The sequence below is a fragment of the Microcaecilia unicolor genome, chromosome 4 (assembly GCF_901765095.1).
Source record: "Microcaecilia unicolor chromosome 4, aMicUni1.1, whole genome shotgun sequence".
Taxonomy (NCBI): Eukaryota; Metazoa; Chordata; class Amphibia; order Gymnophiona; family Siphonopidae; genus Microcaecilia; species Microcaecilia unicolor.
Genome location: NC_044034.1, coordinates 262253180 through 262275374, shown reverse-complemented (window position 1 = coordinate 262275374; position 22195 = coordinate 262253180). Strand labels below are relative to the sequence as shown.

The window sequence follows — 22195 nt, the reverse complement described above, 5'->3', positions numbered from 1 at the left end:
GATAGAGAGGGCAGGGAAGCCAAGCGGACCGAGAGGAGCGCGTGCCTGCCTGCATGTGGTTTTTTTTTTTTTTTTTTTAAACTAATGGCGCGGCGGCGCCTCGCGTCGTTTGGGGGGGCATTGCCCCCCCTCGCCCCCCCCAGTCTACGCCTATGTCTTTTCCTGATATCACCGAGGAGGAAACCGCCCACCTTCTTTCCTCCTCGAAATGCACCACCTGTTCCTCTGATCCCATCCCCACCAACTTACTAAACACCATCTCTCCTACTGTCACCCCCTCCATATGTCATATCCTCAACCTCTCTCTCTCCACTGCAACTGTCCCTGACACCTTCAAGCATGCTGTAGTCACACCACTTCTCAAAAAACCATCACTAGACCCTATCTGTCCTTCCAACTACCGCCCCATCTCCCTCCTACCCTTCCTCTCCAAGATACTTGAACACGCCGTTCACAGCCGTTGCCTTGATTTTCTCTCCTCTCATGCCATCCTTGATCCACTTCAATCCGGCTTTCACCCTCTACACTTGTCAGAAACGACACCATCTAAAGTCTGTAATGACCTGTTCCTTGCCAAATCCGAAGGTCATTACTCCATCCTCATCCTCCTCGACATATCTGCCGCTTTTGACACTGTCAATCACAACTTACTTCTTGCCACACTGTCCTCATTTGGATTCCAGGGCTCTGTCCTCTCCTGGTTCTCCTCTTATCTCTCCCACCGCACCTTCAGTATACATTCTCAAGATCTTCCTCCACCCCCATACCGCTCTCTGTTGGAGTTCCTCAGGGATCTGTCCTTGGACCCCTTCTTTTTTCAATCTACACCTCTTCCCTGGGTTCGCTGATCTCATTCCATGGTTTCCAATATCATCTTTATGCTGACGACACCCAGCTTTACCTCTCCACACCGGACATCACTGCGGAAACCCAGGTCAAAGTATCGGCTTGCCTATCGGACATTGCTGCCTGGATGTCCAACCGCCACCTGAAACTGAACATGGCTAAGACCGAGCTTATTGTCTTTCCACCCAAACCCACTTCTCCTCTCCCTCCTCTCTCTATCTCTGTTGATAACACCCTCATCCTCCCTGTCTCATCTGCCCGCAACCTCGGAGTCATCTTCGACTCCTCCCTCTCCTTCACCGCGCATATCCAGCAGATAGCCAAGACCTGTCGCTTCATTCTCTATAACATCAGCAAAATTTGCCCTTTCCTCTCTGAGCACACCACCCGAACACTCGTCCACTCTCTCATTACCTCTCGCCTTGACTACTGCAACCTACTCCTCACTGGCCTCCCACTTAGCCATCTATCCCCCCTTCAATCTGTTCAGAACTCTGCTGCACGTCTTATCTTCCGTCAGGACCGATATGCCCATATCACCCCTCTCCTCAAGTCACTTCACTGGCTTCCGATCAGGTACCACATACAGTTCAAGCTTTTCCTACTTACCTACAAATGCACTCGATTTGCAGCCCCTCATTACCTCTCTACCCTCATCTGCCCTTACGCTCCTACCCGTAACCTCCACTCACAGGACAAATCCCTCCTCTCAGTACTCTTCTCCACCACCGCCAACTCCAGACTCCGCCCTTTCTGCCTCGCCTCACCCTATGAGTGGAATAAACTCCCTGAGCCCCCTCGCTGCCCATTTTCAAATCCTTACTCAAAGCCCACCTCTTCAATGTCGCCTTTGGCACATAACCATTATACCTCCATTCAGGATATCTAGACTGCCCCAACTTTACATTTCGTCCTTTAGATTGTAAGCTCCTTTGAGCAGGGACTATCCTTCTTTGTTAAACTGTACAGCGCTGCGTAACCCTAGTAGCGCTTTAGAAATGTTAAGTAGTAGTAGTAGTAGTAATATTCCCTTATCTCTTGTGTGTCCTGTTTGTCCTAATTAGATTGTAAGCTCTGTCGAGCAGGGACTGTCTGTTCATGTTCAAGTGTACAGCGCTGCGTACGTCTAGTATCGCTTTAGAAATGATAAGTAGTAGTAGTAGTATGTAGATTCGAGTAATGTCCCCAACATTCCCACCTTCCTCCCATGGCCCCTTTTCAGCTACACGCGTTGGAATTAAGGTGCGCCTCTTTTTAGAATACGTTTAAAAAGAAGCACACATCAATTTCAATTATTGCCAATAAGTGATGATACTGGTTGTTATTGGCCAATTATCATCCCTGATTGGCTCGTTACTCAATTGAGTAGCGTGCATAATTTGGCCGTATGCACAATTTAACGCACACTACTTACCGTGCGATATATATAGAATCCTGCCCTTATTGCCTAATCCTGTGGATCTGGTGAGGCGTTAAAGGCAAACATTCTTTAGCGCTTGTAGTGCTATAGAAATGCTAAATAGTAGTAGTAGTAGTAGTGATTCAGGTGAGGATATATGTATGGGAAGGAAGGAGGAAAGGGTTGACTAGGCAAAGAGAAAACTGATATTCTTCAAACTAATTCACACTTGGCTCAGTTCTGCTCCTCCTGTCTGATCCTGTAGGATGGAGTCCTGAAGGCGTAACACCATGGAAGAGTGTGGTTGGGCTATTAGCAGTGGAGCTACTGGTTTGCAGACTGCCAATTCTTTTCGCTTCACTGTGGTTTTGGCTGGATTCATAAGCATCTTGGCTCTTTCATGGACCCCACTAGCAATATTGCATTGTTGGCTCTGCTGTTGCCTCTGTTTGGCCAGCATGAGACTAACCGCACAATTGTTTTGGCAAATCTCATCTTCTAATAGCTGGGCTTCGATTCTCAGGTGCTTATGCAGAAAATAGCCGCCCGAGAACAATTGTCTTTATTATTCCCCTTTCTGGATTGTGAGCCAGCCAGCTACTAAAAAAAAAATGAAAACATCCATTTGGACACCTCTTGGTACTTTATACAGAAAAATGAAAAATAAAATGTCAGGTATTTATTTGACTGAGGCATTCCAGTCTGCACATGCATCAAATCTGAATAGTCTCCAGCAAGTGAAGGCCAAAAGAAGCAATGGAAAAATATCTTGTTTTGTACATTCTGTACCTTTATTTCTACAAATAGTCTGTACAAATTGAAGACAACATTTTTATTAAAAGACCTTTTATCATTAATGGTAAGAGGAGGAGGAGGAGGAGAAGGGGAACTGAGGTAGTGCGTGTAGAGAGCATTAACTAAAGTCTTATAATCTTGCATCTTCAAACATTCATTAACCTTATAAAGGCATATCTTTTCACTAACTTTAGTACTGGCGGGCCACACTGCCATTCTCTGTTGTACCCTCTGAAATATGTTTGTTAGTCCTTTAAGCTGGCCAAAATGCATCTGGATCTGAATTTTGTTTATTTGAGATTGGGTGCACACCTGGAATTCACACGTAGGACCTAGTGTCTGCCATGAGAATTTTCCGGACTGCCAATCTCATACCACTCAAATCCTCTTCCCTCCTACTCTGCACCCTACCACTAAGGTCTGAGTTGATGTGAGCAAAAATTTTCCATTACATTACCTTGTGTGCACTTCTTGCGTGCACACACACACACACACACACATAAACACTCACAAGAAGGTTGGAAAGAATTCCATGAGCCATACTTTGCATGCTTTCCCTACTTATTCGCCTGTAGTTTATAGCTACTCTGAAGAAGTAATCATGAGCTAAAAATAGAAATAAAAATTAAACTGAACCCCCAAGAAGTCAGACTCTGCATACAGTTCAACACCAGAGAAAGAGAAACTGTGATGCATATCCCCCTGTATATCTCCCCATACTGTGCAAACTATAAAGACAGCAAATGTAGTTTCAAAAACTGACATATTCCAATCACTACATTACACATTAACAAATAACAATAAAACAAAAAATGAAAAATATCATATCATTTTATTGAACTAAATACATTTTTCAATTAGCTTTCAGAGGCCAAAACCTCCTTCCTCAGATCAGGACAGCATACTGTTGTTATGATATCCTGTTCTGACCTAAGGAAGCAGGATTTGGTCTCTGAAAGTTAGTCAAAAAGGTATTAAAATTAGTCCAATAAAAAGATAACACCTTATTCCTATTTTTCATTTTTATTTATTAATATGGCTACCACACAACTTTATCTTAAACTAAAAAAAAAAAAAGTTACTTTTTGTACCTTAACTTTGTTGTCTGGTCATTTAATTTTTATTTTTTTTAAATTTGTGTTGGACCCAGTCTCTGGTTTCTACTTTCCTTGTCTTCTCTTAACTCACTTGCCAGGATTTCCTGTTCATTTGTCATTTTTCTCTCCTCCTTTTCCTTTCAGTTTTCTTAAATATATTTACCATTTATTTATTTACTGTACCATCACTGTTTACATAGCAAATCAGAATGGTTTACAAGTCAAAAAATTGTACAACACACAAATTAATTTAAACTAGGTATTTCATTGAATGATAGGAAAGAACAGACAAAACTTCCATACCGAAGACAGTAACACAAGCACTCACTCCCATAACAGTCATACATAATTACCTAATATTAACATCTCCTTGCAACAGTCTAAAGCACTCTAGACATCTGCGTGGTCTTCCTAATAAAATTTAGTTTGGCAATAATGAGTTTTCAAAGCTTTACTGAAAAGAGAGTAGGATTGTTCTAAATTGACTGTGGTAGAGAGTTCCATAATGTGGGGAATAAATAGAAGAAAGCTGATGCATGGGTTGATTCCATTCTAGTAGCGCTTTAGAAATTATAAGTAGTAGTAGTAGCTCTTGAAGGTGGGGGTATAACTAGTCTATTGTCTGTGAGTGAATGGAGCATTTGCATCTGTGTGTATGGAATAGTTAGGGTTGCAAGGTAAGATGGGGTTGCCGTATAAAGCGCCCTATGTGTCAGAGTAAGAACTTTAAATTTTACTCTGAAGTCTATTGGAATCTAGTGAAGATGATGTAAGAGAGGGGTGGCCCTATCATATTTTTGAGGCTTGACAGATAATACAGGTGGCTGTGTTCTGAATAGTTTGTAAATGTTTTAGGCTAGTTTTCGTAATGCCAGTATAAATAATGTTACAGTAATCATATCGTGTGCAATATAAGCGTATGCTAGAGTACGTATGGATTCTTTATCTATAGAATTCCTGATGGAGCGTAATCACACCTAGATATCTGAAAGACTGCACTGGAACAATCTACCTATCAAATAATGTTGGAATTAAGTAAAGCACAGGATTATGTCCTGTTACCCAGAAATCTATTGTCTTATCTGGGTTTAATATCAGATGATGTTTGGAAAGCCATCTGGCAACCTCTCAGAGACAGTCCTGGACTGGCTTCAAATCTATGGTGGATGGATTTACATAGCGAATCAGAAGAAAATCGTCAGCATATGAACTAACATCTAAGGACTGAATGAGCAAAGCCAACTTACTGATAAATAGATTAATCAACAGTGGTGATAAAAACTGATCCCTTTGGAACCCCCACAGGAGACTTACAGAATCTGGCCCTAAGCGTCAGTTCTATAATGGCTGTTCCGTGTGGACCTGCAGTTATAAAATATTAACATTAGTCCGCATTGACGCGCCTAATCTTAGGTGCGAGCACTTACGCCAGCTCAAAGGCTGGTGTAAGTACTCTGTGTTGCCTGGGGTCCTCCAATTTATTCAGTTCCAAAAACCTCATTATCCTCTGTTTTAGAAGTATTTCCAATAATTTAAACATCACAGAGGTCAGACTATAACTGGCCTGTAGTTCTCAACCTCCTCTTTACTTTCGTTTTTGTGGAGAGGGAGCACCTCTGGGACCACTCCTTACTCTAGAGAAGCACTGAAGAGGTCAGCCAGCATAGCTACCAGAACTTACCTAAGTGCCTCCAGTATCTTTGGATGTATCCCATCTGGTCCCTTCGCTTTGTCTACCTTTAGTTTAGGTAGCTACTCATGAACACAGTCTTCTGAAAATCATTCAAAGTCTACTTCACTTCCATTCGTATTCATGTAGGTCTTCTGCGGTCCTACTCCCAGCCTTTCATCTGTGAACATAGAACAGAAATATTTGCTAAGCAATTCTACTTTATCCCTATCAGCTTCTATATAGTCCTCCTCGCTATCCTTGAGCATCACAATGCCACTTTTGTACTTCCTCCTATCATTTACATATCTAAACAAAATGTCATATCCCCCTGTTTTACTGTATTGGCTATTTATTCCTTCCATTTTATCTTTGCTTTCATGACTACTTTACTAGCTTCTCTACGCTTTCCTAAATATTGTTGCCTGTCTTCCTCTTTCTGCATTCTCTTGTAGTTTATTCTCTGCTTCTGAGAACCAAAGTGGCCTTCTTTTCCTCTTATTTCCATTTACGTTCCTAACAGAAAGGTTTGTTGCCCTTAAAACAGCTCCTTTCAGTTTTACCAGATGAATGACTCGCCCTGTAAGCAGCAGGATTTAACCTGCACAGAAAGACCCTAACGGCAGCCATGACAACCATGTTCTTAAACCAAAAAGAAAGAAAGACATTGCTTATGCATAGCCAGACCCCTGGCAAATTTACTTGTGGGGCTATAGAACAAGTTTATTGGTTTGAATCCTAATGGACAGTGGGGAAGACACCATCGCCAAGCAAGATATCATGTTGATCAAAATTTCTCTACTCAGGCACTCTTTATGTGGTGTTCAACCCAGTATGCAATCTCGTTCAAGGTATGGCTCGCAATCTTTTCACTGCTTAAATATTCAAACCCACTGCATAGGGGTTGTGGATTAAAATTATAGTGTTCAATATATATGATATATATTAGATATGCAATGTTCTCTGCAATGGAGGGCAGGGATATAGGGGTATCGAGGCACAGTAGAGAATGCAACTGTTCCTTGACACTGAGTAGAAGTGGCTATATCTGTGAGTTTAAGGGGTTGATGTACTAATATCATCTGTGAATGTATGTAAACCCCATGTTTATCATGAATACTAATGGATGATGTTAATGAAATGTAAATAAGCCTGATTGTCAAATGTGAGCAAGTGCAAAATGATGCATGTGGAGAAGAGGAATCCGAACCATAGCTACATGATGCAAGGCTTCACATTAGGAGTCAACGCCCAAGAAAAGGATCTAGGTGTCATCGTTGATGATATGTTCAGTGCGCAGCAGCGACTAAGAAAGCAAATAGAATGTTAAGAATTATTAGGAAAGGGATGGAAAACAAAATTGAGAATGTTATAATGCCTTTGTATCGTGACCACACCTCAAATACTGTGTGTGACGGGTGTCATCATTTCCTGTGCGTAGGTTTGGAAAAACAGCCCTAAGGGTTGTGGAACATGGTTCTCCTGAGGAAGTTAGAAATGAAATACGGTCTCGCATAGAGAACCAGGATCTGTTGTGATTGTTTGGATATGGACGCGCTATTGGTGTCTCCAGTAGCCAAGACCCAACCTGGAATGACGCTCATCACATGCAATGGTTTATAATCTGACTGATTAATCAACAAAAAGGACTTATTTTGGATTTATGAAGCCAACAAACCTGGATTTGGGATAAGAGCCTCTGGTGAAAATCTGAGACTTGTTTGAAGTACATTTAAATGGGGGAATCCCGTAGTTGTGCAATATAATTGAGCTCAGTTGATTTATATCTGTTCACAGGGTATCCCAAGGAAATGTATGGCAGCTTGATAAATAATGTAAACATCGGTTGTGTGTGAGTGAGATAGAAGGGGAGGGGTTGTTTGGAATTCTGGGGGCACTTTGTGTTATATTGTAAGATGGTTTATATTTAATGATTTGATAAATAAAAGTTATTGATAAAATTGATTGTTCAATTTAAAAATAGTGAGTATTTGGTGGATATATTGTGCAATTCTAGTCAACACATCTCAAAAAGATATAGTGGAATTAGAAAAGGTACAGAGAAGAGCGATGAAAATGATAAAGGGGATGGGATAACTTCCCTTTGAGGAAAGGCTAAAGCTGCTAGGGCTGTTCAGCTTGGAGAAGAGGTGGCTATGATAGAGGTCTATAAAATACAGAGTGGAGTGGAACAGGTAGGCATGAATCGCTTGTTTACTCTTTCCAAAAATACTAGGACTAGGGGGCACATAAGGAAACTACTAAGTAGTAAATTTAAAACAAATCGGAGAAAATATTTCTTCACTCAGTGAGTAATAAAACTCTGGAATTAATTGCCAGAGAATGTGGTACAAGCAGTTAGCTTAACAGGGTTTTAAAAAGGTTTGGATAATTTCCTAAAAGAAAAGTCCATAAGCCATTATTTGGATTGACTTGGGAAAATCCACTGCTTTTTCCTAGGATACGCAGCATAAAATCTGTTTTACTCTTCTGGGATCTTGCCAGGTACTGTGACCTGCATTACCCACTGTTGGAGACAGGATACTAGGCTTGATGGACATTCAGTCTGGCCCAGTATGGCAAACACATATGTTCTTGTGTAAAGTACATACATTTTACCTACTGTTGATATGGCTAAAACCTGACTGTGCTTCTGTGGGGTGTAGTTAAGGTTGGTTTTTTTTGTGTTAATGGATCTGAACATGTACTATTTCGCTGCAGTAACAGCTAATGAGCTATTTCCTATTGTTTTGTTTCTTCAAACCTTAGCTTATTTTTCATGTTAAAAATAAGGCAAGCTAATTTGTGCTCATTAAAAGCATTGTTAACATGCATAAACCTAACTTGCTTTTAAAATTTACCACTTCAGCCTCTTACAGGACAATTTTATAACTCGGCTGTAAAATGCAGGTGCCACGATAGGGCATGCTTAGTGCCAATTCTGTTAACAGCTTCCGGGCATGCCTAAGCCATGTAGAATGTTAGCGCAAAGTTGTGTTTGCATGCCAAAATATAAGTTCCCACTTACAACGTGTCAGTTGTAGGTATAATAAGTTGGTGTGCCTAAGTGCAAAGAACAATGGAAACCAACACTTCCACAAACAAATCGAGCAGAAACAAAAAAAGGGTGGAAATGACCATGAAAATGTTGTTCCAGGATGACAATGAAAAGGTTTATTCACAAATAATGCATGCCATAATCTAGCAGATATAAAATTTCAGTTCTGTAAACATGGGTGGGTCATTGTATCCCGGTTTTTAGGAGCATGTCGGGGTAGCAGCCCTCAGGTATTAGGCAGATCACTATGTGCAGTTGTTGGTTACCATTCTATCCATTTGCAATTTATGCAACATACAGAAAGGACTCCTGAGGAAGGCTTGCTAGCTGAAACACGGCTGGTGTAGGGTCCAGCTGTCCAGCATATGTTTACAGAAGTTTCAAGTTCAAGTTTTTTGAAAATTTACTATCCCGCCCAGTGCATTTTGTCTAGCAAAAAAGGTGCCGGTGCTCAAATGCCAGGCAACCCTTCAGGGGTGGAGTGATCATTGAGGGACCCACCCTACAATAGCCAGGACCCCTGCAACCAGTCATAGAATCTATGACAAGGCAGAATTTGTATGTAGAACCTGAGCTCTTTCATTAAAATACGAGAACCATGGGTCAAGTTTAGCAGACAGTGGAAAAGGTGCCGGTACTCAGTACCCCCAAGTACCCCCTCAAAAAAAGCCCTGATCCCGCCCAACAGGACATCCATCTGGGTGGTGTACAATCTAAAAAAGGAAAAAGGGGAAGAAAAAGACTGACAATAACAAAACAGGAGACAAAAGGGGAGCTGTGATTGCGCATCTGCTGGATTATTACATGCATTGGCATACATGATTTTCATTCTGCTATTATACATTTGTGAATAAACTTCAAAACTGTCATTCTGGTGCTCCTATCTATGCAATGTGCACAGCTGATAGTATTCTAGAAGTTGTGCACATTACTTGGCAAAACACTCATAGCCCTCCCATGCTCCACCCATGTCTACATCGTCCCCCCCCCCCCCCCCCTTGCAGGTATGCACTAACCCCTAAATTCTATATATGGCGCCTTAAGTTGTACATGCTAATTTGGCCGCATGGCCAAATTGCGCACACAATTGATTAACAAGTCAATCAGCGCCGGTAATTGGTACTTAAGCAATTAGTGGCACTAATTGGCTTTAAGTAGAATGTATGCACACAACTTTCTAGGTATATTCTATAACACGGTGCACATAAATTCTAATGTGCGCAGTGGAAAAGGGCATGGAATTGACAGGTTGTGGGCATTTCCAAAAACTATGGATATTATTATAGAATACACCCAATTTGCGTCTAACTAAGGCGCAGGTAATTAGGCCTGGCTTTAGGTGGCCTAAATGGATGCGCGTAAATTTTAGTTGCAAGAATGGCACGTGAGCATATTCTGTAAACCATGACATTTTAGGCACAGTTTATAGAATCACTCTTACCATGTAGTTTTTCAGCACTGATTTTTAAGGTGCCATATATAGAAGTCACCCTAAGCGACTTTGGCACGTATGTTATAGAATAAACCTAGCACTTACACGTATAACATCTGATTATTGATACCTCTGACAGGCAAAAGTGCTATTACTCTTTGGCCATGCGGCCAAATTAGCGCGTAAAACTTAAGGCGCCATATATAAAATTTGGGAAGTGGAGAAGTAGCCTAGTGGTTAGTGCAGCAGACTATTGGATCCTGGGGATCTGGGTTCAGTTCCTACTGCAGGTCCTTGTGACTCTGGGCAAGTCACTTAACCCTCCGTTACGCCATGTACAAATGAGAACTACTACTACTATAAATCACTTCTATAGCGCTACCAGAACCTGCGTATACTTTGTAAACCGCTTTGAATGTAGTTGCAAACCCCCCAGAAAGGCAGTATATCAAGTCCCATTTCCCTTTCCCCTTTCTATAAGTGGAACCAGATTCAGTAAATGGTGCTGAAAAATAAGTGGCAGGAAAAGTCAGTGCTCAGTACTATTATATAGAGGGTGCTCCATGATGAGCTCTGTTTACAGAATAGCACCTAACAGGGATTTGCGTGCCCAACTTTGAGTGGGAGGACTTACGCCGACTGATATAAATCTTGATGGGCAAGTTGGGCGCAGTTCCATGGAATTCTGTATCACTGTGCACATCTTTGGTGAATGCCCCTGACCCATCCATGCCCCTCCCATGGCCACACCCCCTTTTAGGTTGTGCACGAGAAGATTTGGGCATGGGTATTTATAGAATTATGCACAACAAGATCTATGCACAAATTTAAATTAACACTAATTAATGTCACTAACTGCTTGCTAACAGCCAATTATTGTTAACGGCTCATGATCTAATCTATTTGTGCACGGATCTCAGGATTCATTGCAAATTTGGGTGCCATTTATAGAATCCGGGGGTTGGTGCCTAACATTAGATGCCCAGTTGTAATATTACTCTTCACATTTGTTTCATAGGTATACCATTTCTTACTAAATATACCACACGGTGAATTCGAATGCATGACATCTGTTTCTTCTGTTCCTTTCAGATTCAAAGTCGAAGGAAAAAGATCCTTGATTTGTATGCAAATGTATGCTGCATTGCAGAAGGTGAGTGTGGAGAGAGCTGGTCATCACTCCATTTCACATCTGTAATAAAGTGCGTAGTTGTGTTTATCAGTCATTGACTAATAATGATAGCGCTCTGTTATTACCTAATATGAACTGATCATGGGAGTAGGATCCAACAGGCAACAGTTGCTCATCTTTTCAATGGCCTGGGCCCAAACTGCAGCACATACCAAAAATCTGGCCAGATTTGTGTAACTCTGGCCTGAAAAATAGGGACCCTCCCAAAAATGTATTAACTAACTATCTTCCCTTTTTATACCTAAGGGAGAGGTTTCTGGAATATTTTCTAGCCAGCCTGTTTTTTTGTTTGGTTTTTTTTAAACTCCATCTTTATTAATTTAATAGCCTGACTGCTGTTTTGAACAGAAGATGTACAAGTCAGGTGTCCATTTCAACTACAACAAGAACAAACAAATCAAGCTGTTGATTTAGCAGGCCTCAAATTATCTTCTGATTTATTTTTAATACCAAATACCTTTTCAAATTCCTTAATAAAATGAAATACAGCAAGAAGATCACTACTTTTTATTAGCCCAAACTAGATGGATCTATTAGATTAACTGCTTCTGGTTCAGAAATTCTTTTTACCGTTTGTAAATACCTTCGCCTGCCTTCCTGCATAGAGAACAGGTTTTCATTTGGTAAGGCAAGCTTTTTAGTTTTTTTTCTTTTTTCTTAAAAAAGACATTGTTTAGAGTAGCCAGACCCAGTGGCGTAACAAGGTGGGGGCGGTCCGCCCCGGGTGCACGCTGCTGGGGGGGGGGGGGGGCCACGCGCCTGTCGGCTCTTCGTTTTCATGCTCCCTCTGCCCCAGAACAGGTTATTTCCTGTTCCGGGGCAGAGCGAGCATGGAAACGAAGAGCCGACAGGCGCGCGGCACCACCACCCCCAGGGACGTGCACCCGGGGGGGTTCTTTCGCCGGGGGGGGTCGCGCTGCACCCGGGGGGGCGGGGGGCATTGGCGATCCGCCCCGGGTGTCAGCGCCCCTAGGAACGCCACTGACCAGACCTCTGACTAACCCTCTTTACTTGAGGTGCATTATGGAGCTACAGAACAAATTTATTAGTTTGAATCCCGAGGGGTGGGAGGAAGATGCTGTCTCCAAGGTTCTGATCTGATTTCTACTCTGTACCCATTCCTTAGGCAAAAAGCAAATAGAGAGGGTGATACAGCATACACAGAAAGTATAGAAAGAAAAAAGCACAACTGGGCCTTCAAGACTGAGACAACAGTAGGCCTTTATTGAAATAAGACCCGACACAGGCTGTGTTTCGGCTTCAACAATGCCTGCCTCAGGTGTCTAGGTTTAATTGCGAGCTATACAAGTAGGGAATTCAATTCCCCGTGAAGGATACCTGGGCTCACTTTCTGGGCTTGATATCTGAAATCCTCCTCAGTGCCCCAAAATAATTCCTTCAGAATCTCAGCATAGCTGGACAATGTGATATGCTATGCTGAGATTCTGAAGGAATTATTTTGGGGCACTGAGGAGGATTTCAGATATCAAGCCCAGAAAGTGAGCCCAGGTATCTTTCTTCATGGGGAATTGAATTCCCTACTTGTATAGCTCGCAATTAAACCTACACCCCTGAGGCAGGCATTGTTGAAGCCGAAACACAGCCCGTGTCAGGTCTTATTTCAATAAATGATTCCTGTTGTCTCAGTCTTGAAGGCCCGGTTGTTGCTCATTCCTTAGGCACCATCTCTGTAGTGCTCAATCTATCATGCAATCTCTTTCAGGGTATGGCTATCAGTCTTATTACTACCCAGATATACAAACCCACTGCACACAGTGATGTGGATTAAAATAATAGGACCCAACATTCAAAAGCAATTAACCATAGAGTGGTAGCCCCTGCATGGATTATCAGGGCTGAGTCAAGGGATTGTGGTGCCCTGAGCCAACGTTTGTTTTGTTAGCCCCCCCTCCCTCCCCCCACACACACATGCACATCAACTCCCTTATAGCCAGCCAGCTCACCTGCATAGCCCCGACTCACCCTAGGGGTCCAAGATGAGATTGGGGCAGGATGAATCCCCACATGCTCCTGCACTGGTGACTGCCTTCTTCAAAATGGTGCCACTAGGGGGTTCGAGCTGCCATATAAAAGAAACAAGACCTTATATGGCAGCTTGAACCCCCTAGCAGTAGTACTGCAAGACTGCCATTACGGATTAGCAGTAGCATTTCAAAGAAGGTTCTAGAATATCAATATACCTACTGGGAAACTAAACAAGTTGGCCTTACATAGAATCTCTGTGCTAACCGAATACCTGGTCTCAGTCACACTCTTAAAATATAGATAGACCCTACAGAATAAGTGACCACAAATTAAAAATAGAAATATATACACAAAAATTAAACTTGAACCACCAAGAAGCCACACTCTGCATGCCGGAAATCGGAGAAAAAGGAGATGCGACTCCCCTTATACTGTGCAAAATATAAAGTTAGCAGATGTAAATTCCAACAATCAATATATTTAAATCACTACACTGAAAATAAATTTTTTTCTACCTTTTGTTGTCTGGCCATTTTATTTTCTAATCATATTGGTCTCAGTCTCTGGTTTCTGCTTTCTTTGTTTTCTCTTAACTTTCTTTCCAGGGTCACCAGTCCATCTGATACTTCTTCTCTTCCCTCACATCTTCCTTAATTTCTCTCCTACATCCATCTCAGACATTGGTATTTACCTCTCAGCTTGCTCTATCTCTCTATCCACTAAGATTTTACTCCTCAGTCTCACTCTTTTTACTGCATCTACCTACATCTTTTCATTTCTTTCTCTCTTCTAGCCACCATTCCCCATCTCTTTCCTGTCAGTAACTTCCCCTCCCCCCATATCCAGAATCTCTCCCCTCTCTCTTCCTCCGCTTTCTATCTCAGTTGATAACACCCTCATCCTCCCTGTCTCATCTGCCCGCAACCTCGGAGTCATCTTTGACTCCTCCCTCTCCTTCTCTGCGCATGTCCAGCAGATAGCCAAGACCTGTCGCTTCTTCCTCTTTAACATCATCAAAATTCGCCCTTTCCTCTCTGAACACACCACCCGTACTCTCGTCCACGCTCTCATTACCTCTCGCCTTGACTACTGCAACTTACTCCTCACCGGCCTCCCACGTAGCCACCTATCCCCCCTTCAATCTGTTCAGAACTCTGCTGCACGTCTTATATTCTGCCAGAACCGCTATACTCATATCACCCCTCTCCTCAAGTCACTTCACTGGCTTCCAATCAGATACCGCATTCAGTTCAAGCTTCTCCTTCTTACCTACAAATGCACTCAGTCTGCAGCCCCTCACTACCTCTCTACCCTCATCTCCCCTTACGTTCCCGTCCGAAACCTCCGTTCACAGAACAAATCCCTCCTCTCATTACCCTTCTCCACCACCGCCAACTCCAGGCTCCACTCATTCTGCCTCGCCTCACCCTATGCTTGGAACAGCCTTCCAGAGCCCTTACGCCAAGCCCCCTCCCTGCCCATCTTCAAGTCTTTGCTTAAAGCCCACCTCTTCAATGCTGCATTCGGCACCTAACTCTTACCTTTCAGGAAATCCAGACTGCCCCAATTTGACTGCCCCTATCAGACTGACTGTTCACGTGTCCTTTAGATTGTAAGCTCTTTGAGCAGGGACTGTCCTTCTATGTTAAATTGTACAGCGCTGCGTAACCCTAGTAGCGCTTTAGAAATGTGAAGTAGTAGTAGTAGTAGTACTCTCTCCTTCTTTGTCAGGAATCTCCCTCTCACCCTTCTCCATTTAGGGGTGACTTCTATAAATCACTCCTAAAAAAATTGTCCCCGAACTGCCCATGACCCTCCCATTTCCACACCCCCTTTTTGGGGATGTGCATAAAATTTAGGTGCGGATCACGTGCCTAAATTTACACGCGTACATCTTAATTGATTCCAATTGCTTATTAAAAAGCCAATTATTGGCACTAATGTGTGCGCAAATTGGGCTTCTGCCTTAATTTGCATGCGCAATTTTGGGTGACTTTTATAGAATTAGGGGGTTAGTGTCTTCCCTCTCTTGCTCTCTCGCCTGTCCAGTTTCTCCACTCTCTCTCTGTCCCCTGTGCCCATAGGAGCCAACTCTGTGGGTGCTGTGGGTGCTTGAGCACCCCCAATATTGAGAAAATTTCTTGTATGTGTCTAGGGAAGGGTTATTTCCACTGGGCTTAGCACCCCCAATAATTTTGAAAAGTTGGCTCCTATGCCTGTGCCCATTACTTCCCTCTCTCTCTGCCCCCTGTTTCCAGCATCTCTCTCTATCTCCTCCCTGTGTCCAGCATCTCATTCTCTCTCCCCCTCTCCCCTCGTGTCCAGCATCTTTCACTCTCTCTCTCTCTCTTTCTCCCCTCTGTATCCATAATCTCTTGCTCTCTCTCGCTCCCTGTCCTCTATGTCCAGTATCTCTCTCTGTCCCTCTCCTCTATATCCAGTATCTCTCTCTATTCCCTCCCCTCTGTGTCCAGCATCTCTTTCTTTCTCCACCCATGTCCAGCATCTCTCTCTTCTCCCCCATGTCCAGCACCTCTCTCTCTCTCCCCCTTGTCCAGCACCTCTCTCTCTCCCCCTTGTCCAGCACCTCTCTCTCTCGCCCCTCAGTGTCCAGCATCTGTCTCTTTTTTCTCTCTCTCTCTGTTCCTCCCCCTCTGTGTCCAGCATCTCTCTCTTTCTCCAGCATCTCTTTCTTTCTCCCCCCATGTCCAGCATCTTTCTATCTCCCCTATGTGTCCAGCATCTCTCTCCTCCCTTGTCCTTACTACGTCCAACATCTCTCTCTCCCCCTCTGTATCTAGCATCTCTTTCTGTTCTTCCCCCTCTGTGTCCACCATCTCTTTCTCTCCTCTGTATCTAGCATCTCTCCCCCCATGTCTAGCATATCTTTCTCTTTCTCCCCCAATGTCCAGCATCTGTTTCTCTCCTCTGTATCCCATATTTATCCATCTCAGTGGGTAGCAGTAAGGGCTTCCCGCCAAAATGGCCATGCGGTAAGTGATTCACTTACCACACGGCCATCTATTTCTCAAAAATAGGCAGCTGTTTACACGCTGCAGTAAAAGGAAGCCTCAGCATGCATCAAAACACATGCTGACGCTAGCGCAGGCCCCCTTTTACTGCAGCTTAGTAAAAGGACCCCTTAGGAACCTACTACTATTTAGCATTTCTATAGCGCTACAAGGCGTACGCAGCGCTGCATAAACATAGAAGAAAGACAGTCCCCGCTCAAAGAGCTTACAATCTAATAGACAAAAAATAAAGTAATCAAATCAATTAATATGTACAGGAAGGAGGAGAGGAGGGTAGGTGGAGGCGAGTGGTTACAAGTGGTTACGAGTCAATAGCAATGTTAAAGAGGTGGGCTTTCAGTCTAGATTTAAAGGTGGCCAAGGATGGGGCAAAATTTAGGAGCTCAGCTTTGTTTGTATATTACACCCCACTTGAAAAGCAAACAAATATAACTTGGTTCCTTACTTGGCTCTACATTGACTTGCAATTTTGTACAGTTTGCGATTTCCACATGTAGTCTGCTGTTTGCATGTGTACTTGCTGCTTTTTTTCTGTACAAAGCCCCAAGTGATGTGCTCTTTTTTACTTTTTTTTTTTTTGTAAAAGTGCTGCTCCTACCATGTGTGCCACTAAATACATAAACATTTTCCATAGCTTTATGTGCATTTTATAAAAGGCATGTTCAGGAAGCCTTTGTCCAAACATTTTGGGCTCCTTTTATTAAATTACAGCACGTGCTAGTGTGCGCTTATTGCAGCTTAAAAAGGCTTATCAAAGGATGCGCTGAGGTGTGCTATGGTAAAAGCTTAATGTGCGCAGACAAACCAGTCTGGCGGCAGAGAGTGGGCATGACAACGTAAATCAGCATAGCCACGTTATCACATGCTGACTGGCAAAATAGGTGGCAGTATGGGCTCGCACGTTAATTTTGGTTAATGGCCACGCACTAATGTTAGCATATGCTTATAGTGTTAACATGATCAATATTCCCCAGATGTTTTCTGTTTTAAGGGTTTTAGATTTTTTCATTAGGAGGATAAAAGACCTCAGAAGCCTACCGTGCTCAGTGCCGCAGCACAGACAGTTTTTAGCACTAAATAGGTACACAGCTCGATCATGGGTCAAAAAACCTCTGTTTTTATTTCTTTTTTCTTTGCAATTAAAATATCAAAATAGAACTTCTTTTATCAAGCACAAATAGCCAGCGCTTAATTTCTTGCAGCAATCGCAACGGGGACCCGTTTCGCCACCGGCTTTTTCAAGGGAACTGCCTGCTTTTATCTTGTGCCTGTACCCCATCTGCCGTTATTTGCTGCTTAGATAATGGCAGATGGGGTACAGGCACAAGGTAAAAGACCCCTGATCAAGCTGTGTACCTATTTAGTGCTAAAAACTTGTCTGTGCTGCGGCACTGAGCACGGTAGGCTTCTGAAGTCTTTTTTCCTCCTAATGAAAAAAATCTAAAACCCTTAAAACAGAAAACAATCTGTGGAATATTGATCGTGTTAACACTATAAGAATATATATAATATTGTGCACAGTGTGTGGCTGGAACTTGTTCTTTATACCTGTGCTACAGTTTGTGTATGAACATTAGCATATGGCCATTAATTCAGAAAATGGAAAATCTGTCATTTTCCAGCTGTTGTAAAAACAGCCTTAGAGCGCCGGAAAACCTTTCATAAGGGTGCGTGAAGGCTACTTTTTACCGCAGCTTAGTAAAAGAATCACTTTATAAATTATGAACATCCCAACCTAGACATCTCTTTTCCAACCTTGATTACCTATATATATATATATATTTGGCTATAAGTACATAGGTTTCTGCACATGTGCTGATGACCCAATGGTCAAGCACATATTGGGTTCCATATATACATTCAGTAAATCATTGCCTCTTTTCATAGGGAAGCCTTTTGTTAACTGAAATTTCTTTGAACATTTTTTGAGTCTCACCTTAAAATGTACACTTGCAGGTCTCAGTCCTACAGAGCTGCCTTTCGATTGTTTGGAAAAGACCAGCAGGATGCTCAGTTCTACGTACAACACAGAGAAAGCTATAGTGAAAACGTGGCGTCATCTTGCCGAGAGCTTTGGGCTGAAGAGAGATGAAATAGGTGGCATGACAGATGGGCTGCAGCTTTTTGACCGTATCAGTACAGCTGGCTACAGTATTCCAGACTTACTCACCAGACTGGTACAGATTGAGCGGCTTGATGCTGTGGAGTCCCTCTGCACTGATATTATAGAATGGGCACAGCCTCCTCCTAGCCCAGTCACCCCAACTAAAAGTGACAACTTGTGATTCACAACACCTTCTTGTGGAAACTCTGATCTTCTCTTCCTTTTGCCTTTGGTCAAAGAGCAAGCAGAGTTGAACTGACTGGCAGGACCTGAGAAGACTCAAACCATAGAAGGCAGCAGACACAAAATAGCTAACACTGGGACCAGATTAACATTCTCTGGCTTTAGAATTCATACTATGGCTGAGGTGTGCACCACAAACATTAAAACAATAATACACAGAAAAAAAGACAAGAAAGACAGTTGCAAACCTCTAGCAACAATTAAAGAATATTTCATTAAAAAGCAAGGGAGCTGATGGAATGTTAGAGCTTAGCTATGGTCATTACTAAACTGATGTCCCAGTCAGTGGAAGAAGTCCAAATGTAAGGTCCCCAAGCAAGATGTCTGAAAGGGCTCCTAGAGCAGGGGAAGGACTATGTGGGTCCCCTGCACCACAGGGATCACTTTAAGTGGAATTTACACTACTGGTCCCAATTCTTTGTATCAGCTTAGGAGAAGCTGTTCTGCTTTGACATCCAGCAGCTAAGGATACAATTGCCTACAAAGACTTCATTTAGAAATGATTTAACAAGTCGATCAAATCAAATCCGGTCCCTTTGTGCTGTATTTATCAGTACTGTATTTGAAATGACCAAGGTGTTTGATTTGTTACTCTGAAGGTTTTTATTTTTGTTGTTCCTTTTAATACATGAAGTTTTTTTTTCTTTTGGCTTACTTGGATTAACCAGCAATAATTGTAGTAGAACAAACGATGATCAGCGGAGTCCTTAGCACTTCTTCTTACATGAAGTAGGCACTCCTGCTCCAGAAATGAAGTTCAAACACAGCGACTGCAGCTTTTCACTGGTAGAGAGAGGGCACGCTAAGGACAATGGCCATTATCTGCACAAGTAAAAGTAACAGCTCCAGGGTCTCCCATCCTATATGCTTTTAAAGGGCAATGCTATAATCCAGGTGCCCGTATTTATGCACCCCATGCACACATAAATGTTAAAAACATTAACACCTATGTGCATAAACGTGCGTTTTCCTGCAAAAATGCCAGCAGGATGCCAAAACACATTTCTGAAATGGCACCCAGCTTACATGGCATGTAAATGCAAGGGGTGTGTATACATGGGAAATAGGGCTCCCATTTAGGCACATACCCCCAGATTCTATATACGGTACTAAAAATTGCACATGCAAATATGGGCACACACCCTGTCTGCGTTCACAATTTAATTGAATAACGAGCCAATTAGCACCAATAATTGGCTGCTAATAATTATTGGCGTCATTGGCAACAATTTGCATTTGTGCATGTATCTTGCTATGTACCATTCTATAAAGATGCACACACAATCTTTTAGCATTTTAGCATGGGAAGGATCGGGGCATTCATTAAAGATGCACACAGTATTATAGAATTCGGGAGATCTACACCTAATGTATGCACGAGGATTTACACCAGGTTTCAGTTAGTGTAAATCCTCACACCCAAAAGTTGGACATGGATCTGGCGCTTCGCACTATTCTATAAACAGCACCCAATTCAGAGCGCTGTTAATAGAATTTGGGTGCCATTTCCAGAATTTAGGCTATAACTTACAGAAGACTGTAAGTTATGCTCAACCCTGCTGGATTTACACAGCCGCAGCTATGTCAGGTCTATGGCTGCTGTAACTACAGGCACAAGATTATTAGATGCACTGATACCGGGTTACACTTGTATTCTATAATGGAATCAGGGTGCCCACCATGCACCCTTGGGATGCCTAAATGGAGGTGCCCAGTTGTAGAGTTGCCCCCTTAACAGATAAATATTTTCGACTTCCATATTATTAGAGGTTTTGGTCTTAGTAATATCCTGGTGTAAAAGCTTATCCCAAGCATTGGGATTTCAAAAACTACTGATGAGGTGTTTTTTTTAATAACAAATCTGCCGTTTCTTTGAAGAAGAAAACCAAATATCTTGCCTTTCAAGATATGATAAATACTGTGATACACTAGAATTGTAATTAGATGCAAAAAAATGTAATATACAGAATGCCACAATTGTGCACATTTGCAGCTGCAGTTTTAAATGCCTAATTTTATAATTTATGAGAAACTGTGTATTGCTTCAATAGACTGTGATCTTGAAAAAAATGCTTTCCTTAATTTATGATTTAATTGATTGACAACATTATGGACGTGGGCTTAGAATCAGTCACACTAATGAACGCAGCTGTAATGCGTATCATTCTATCAATGGCCACTGTTCCCTCTAAGCTGAGTGGGAGTCCTCCACATACAGTCCTACTGTTTCACTATCACAGGGGTCCTTTTACTAAGCAGCGGTAGGGCTAACACACGGGTAGCACATACCAAATCAGCACTACTGCAACGGTAGCATGGGTGCCCTGCAGTGATTTCAAAGTTGGTATGCGCTGTTTCACGCTGTAGAAAATATTTTTCTATTTTCTACTGCAGGGGCGTTCCTGGCGGTAATTGGCAGTGCAGCCACATTGGTGCACTCTGCCTGATTACCGCACGAGTAGTGCATGAGCCCTTACCGCTAGGTCAGCGGGTGGCAGTAAAGGCTCAGGCAGTAAATAGCCATGCACTACTTTTAATTTTAGCACATGACCATTTACTGCCCCCATTTTTAAAAGCCATTTTTTCCAGCCGCAGTAAAAAAATGGCCCAGCACGTGCCAATTTCACGCATCCATGCTACCGCAGGCCACTTTTTACCGCTGCTTAGTAAAAGGACCCCATAGTGAGGGACAGGCAAGCTCTGCAGAACTCCTGCCTGTCTCTAGTGACTGAAAACACAATATACACCTCAGTGCACCCTGCAGTAAGCATTACCTTGGAGGACTCCCACTCAGCTTAGAGGAAACAGTGTCAAAGCAAAGGCACTGGTTATGGCACCTATTTCAAGACTATTCTACAAAGAAAAGTAAGCGCCTACATTTATTTATAGAATACTAGAGCAAGTTGCTATAAAGCGAATGCTACATACCTGTAGAAGGTATTCTCCGAGGACAGCAGGCTGATTGTTCTCACTGATGGGTGACGTCCACGGCAGCCCCTCCAATCGGAAACTTCACTAGCAAAGTCCTTTGCTAGCCCTCGCGCGCCCGCGCGCACCGCGCATGCGCGGCCGTCTTCCCGCCCGAAACCGGCTCGAGCCGGCCAGTCCAGTATGTAGCAAGACAATACACTTCAAGGGAAGACACAACTCCAAAGGGGAGGCGGGCGGGTTTGTGAGAACAATCAGCCTGCTGTCCTCGGAGAATACCTTCTACAGGTATGTAGCATTCGCTTTCTCCGAGGACAAGCAGGCTGCTTGTTCTCACTGATGGGGTATCCCTAGCCCCCAGGCTCACTCAAAACAACAACCATGGTCAATTGGGCCTCGCAACGGCGAGGACAT

The 22195-nt window shown here is 42.8% G+C and overlaps 1 protein-coding gene across 2 annotated transcripts in view; it reads left to right on the top strand.

Moving 5' to 3' along the window:
* EDAR (ectodysplasin A receptor) overlaps nucleotides 1-20896 on the top strand; it is a 194240-nt gene extending 173344 nt beyond the window's left edge. For both annotated transcript variants that reach the window (XM_030201478.1, XM_030201477.1), the window contains 2 exons: nucleotides 11389-11449; nucleotides 18463-20896. In XM_030201478.1, the coding sequence (XP_030057338.1) occupies nucleotides 11389-11449; nucleotides 18463-18791 (390 nt within the window). In that variant the 3' untranslated portion in view covers nucleotides 18792-20896. The remainder of the gene's footprint in view (nucleotides 1-11388; nucleotides 11450-18462) is intronic.
* Nucleotides 20897-22195: the final 1299 nt, after the last annotated feature.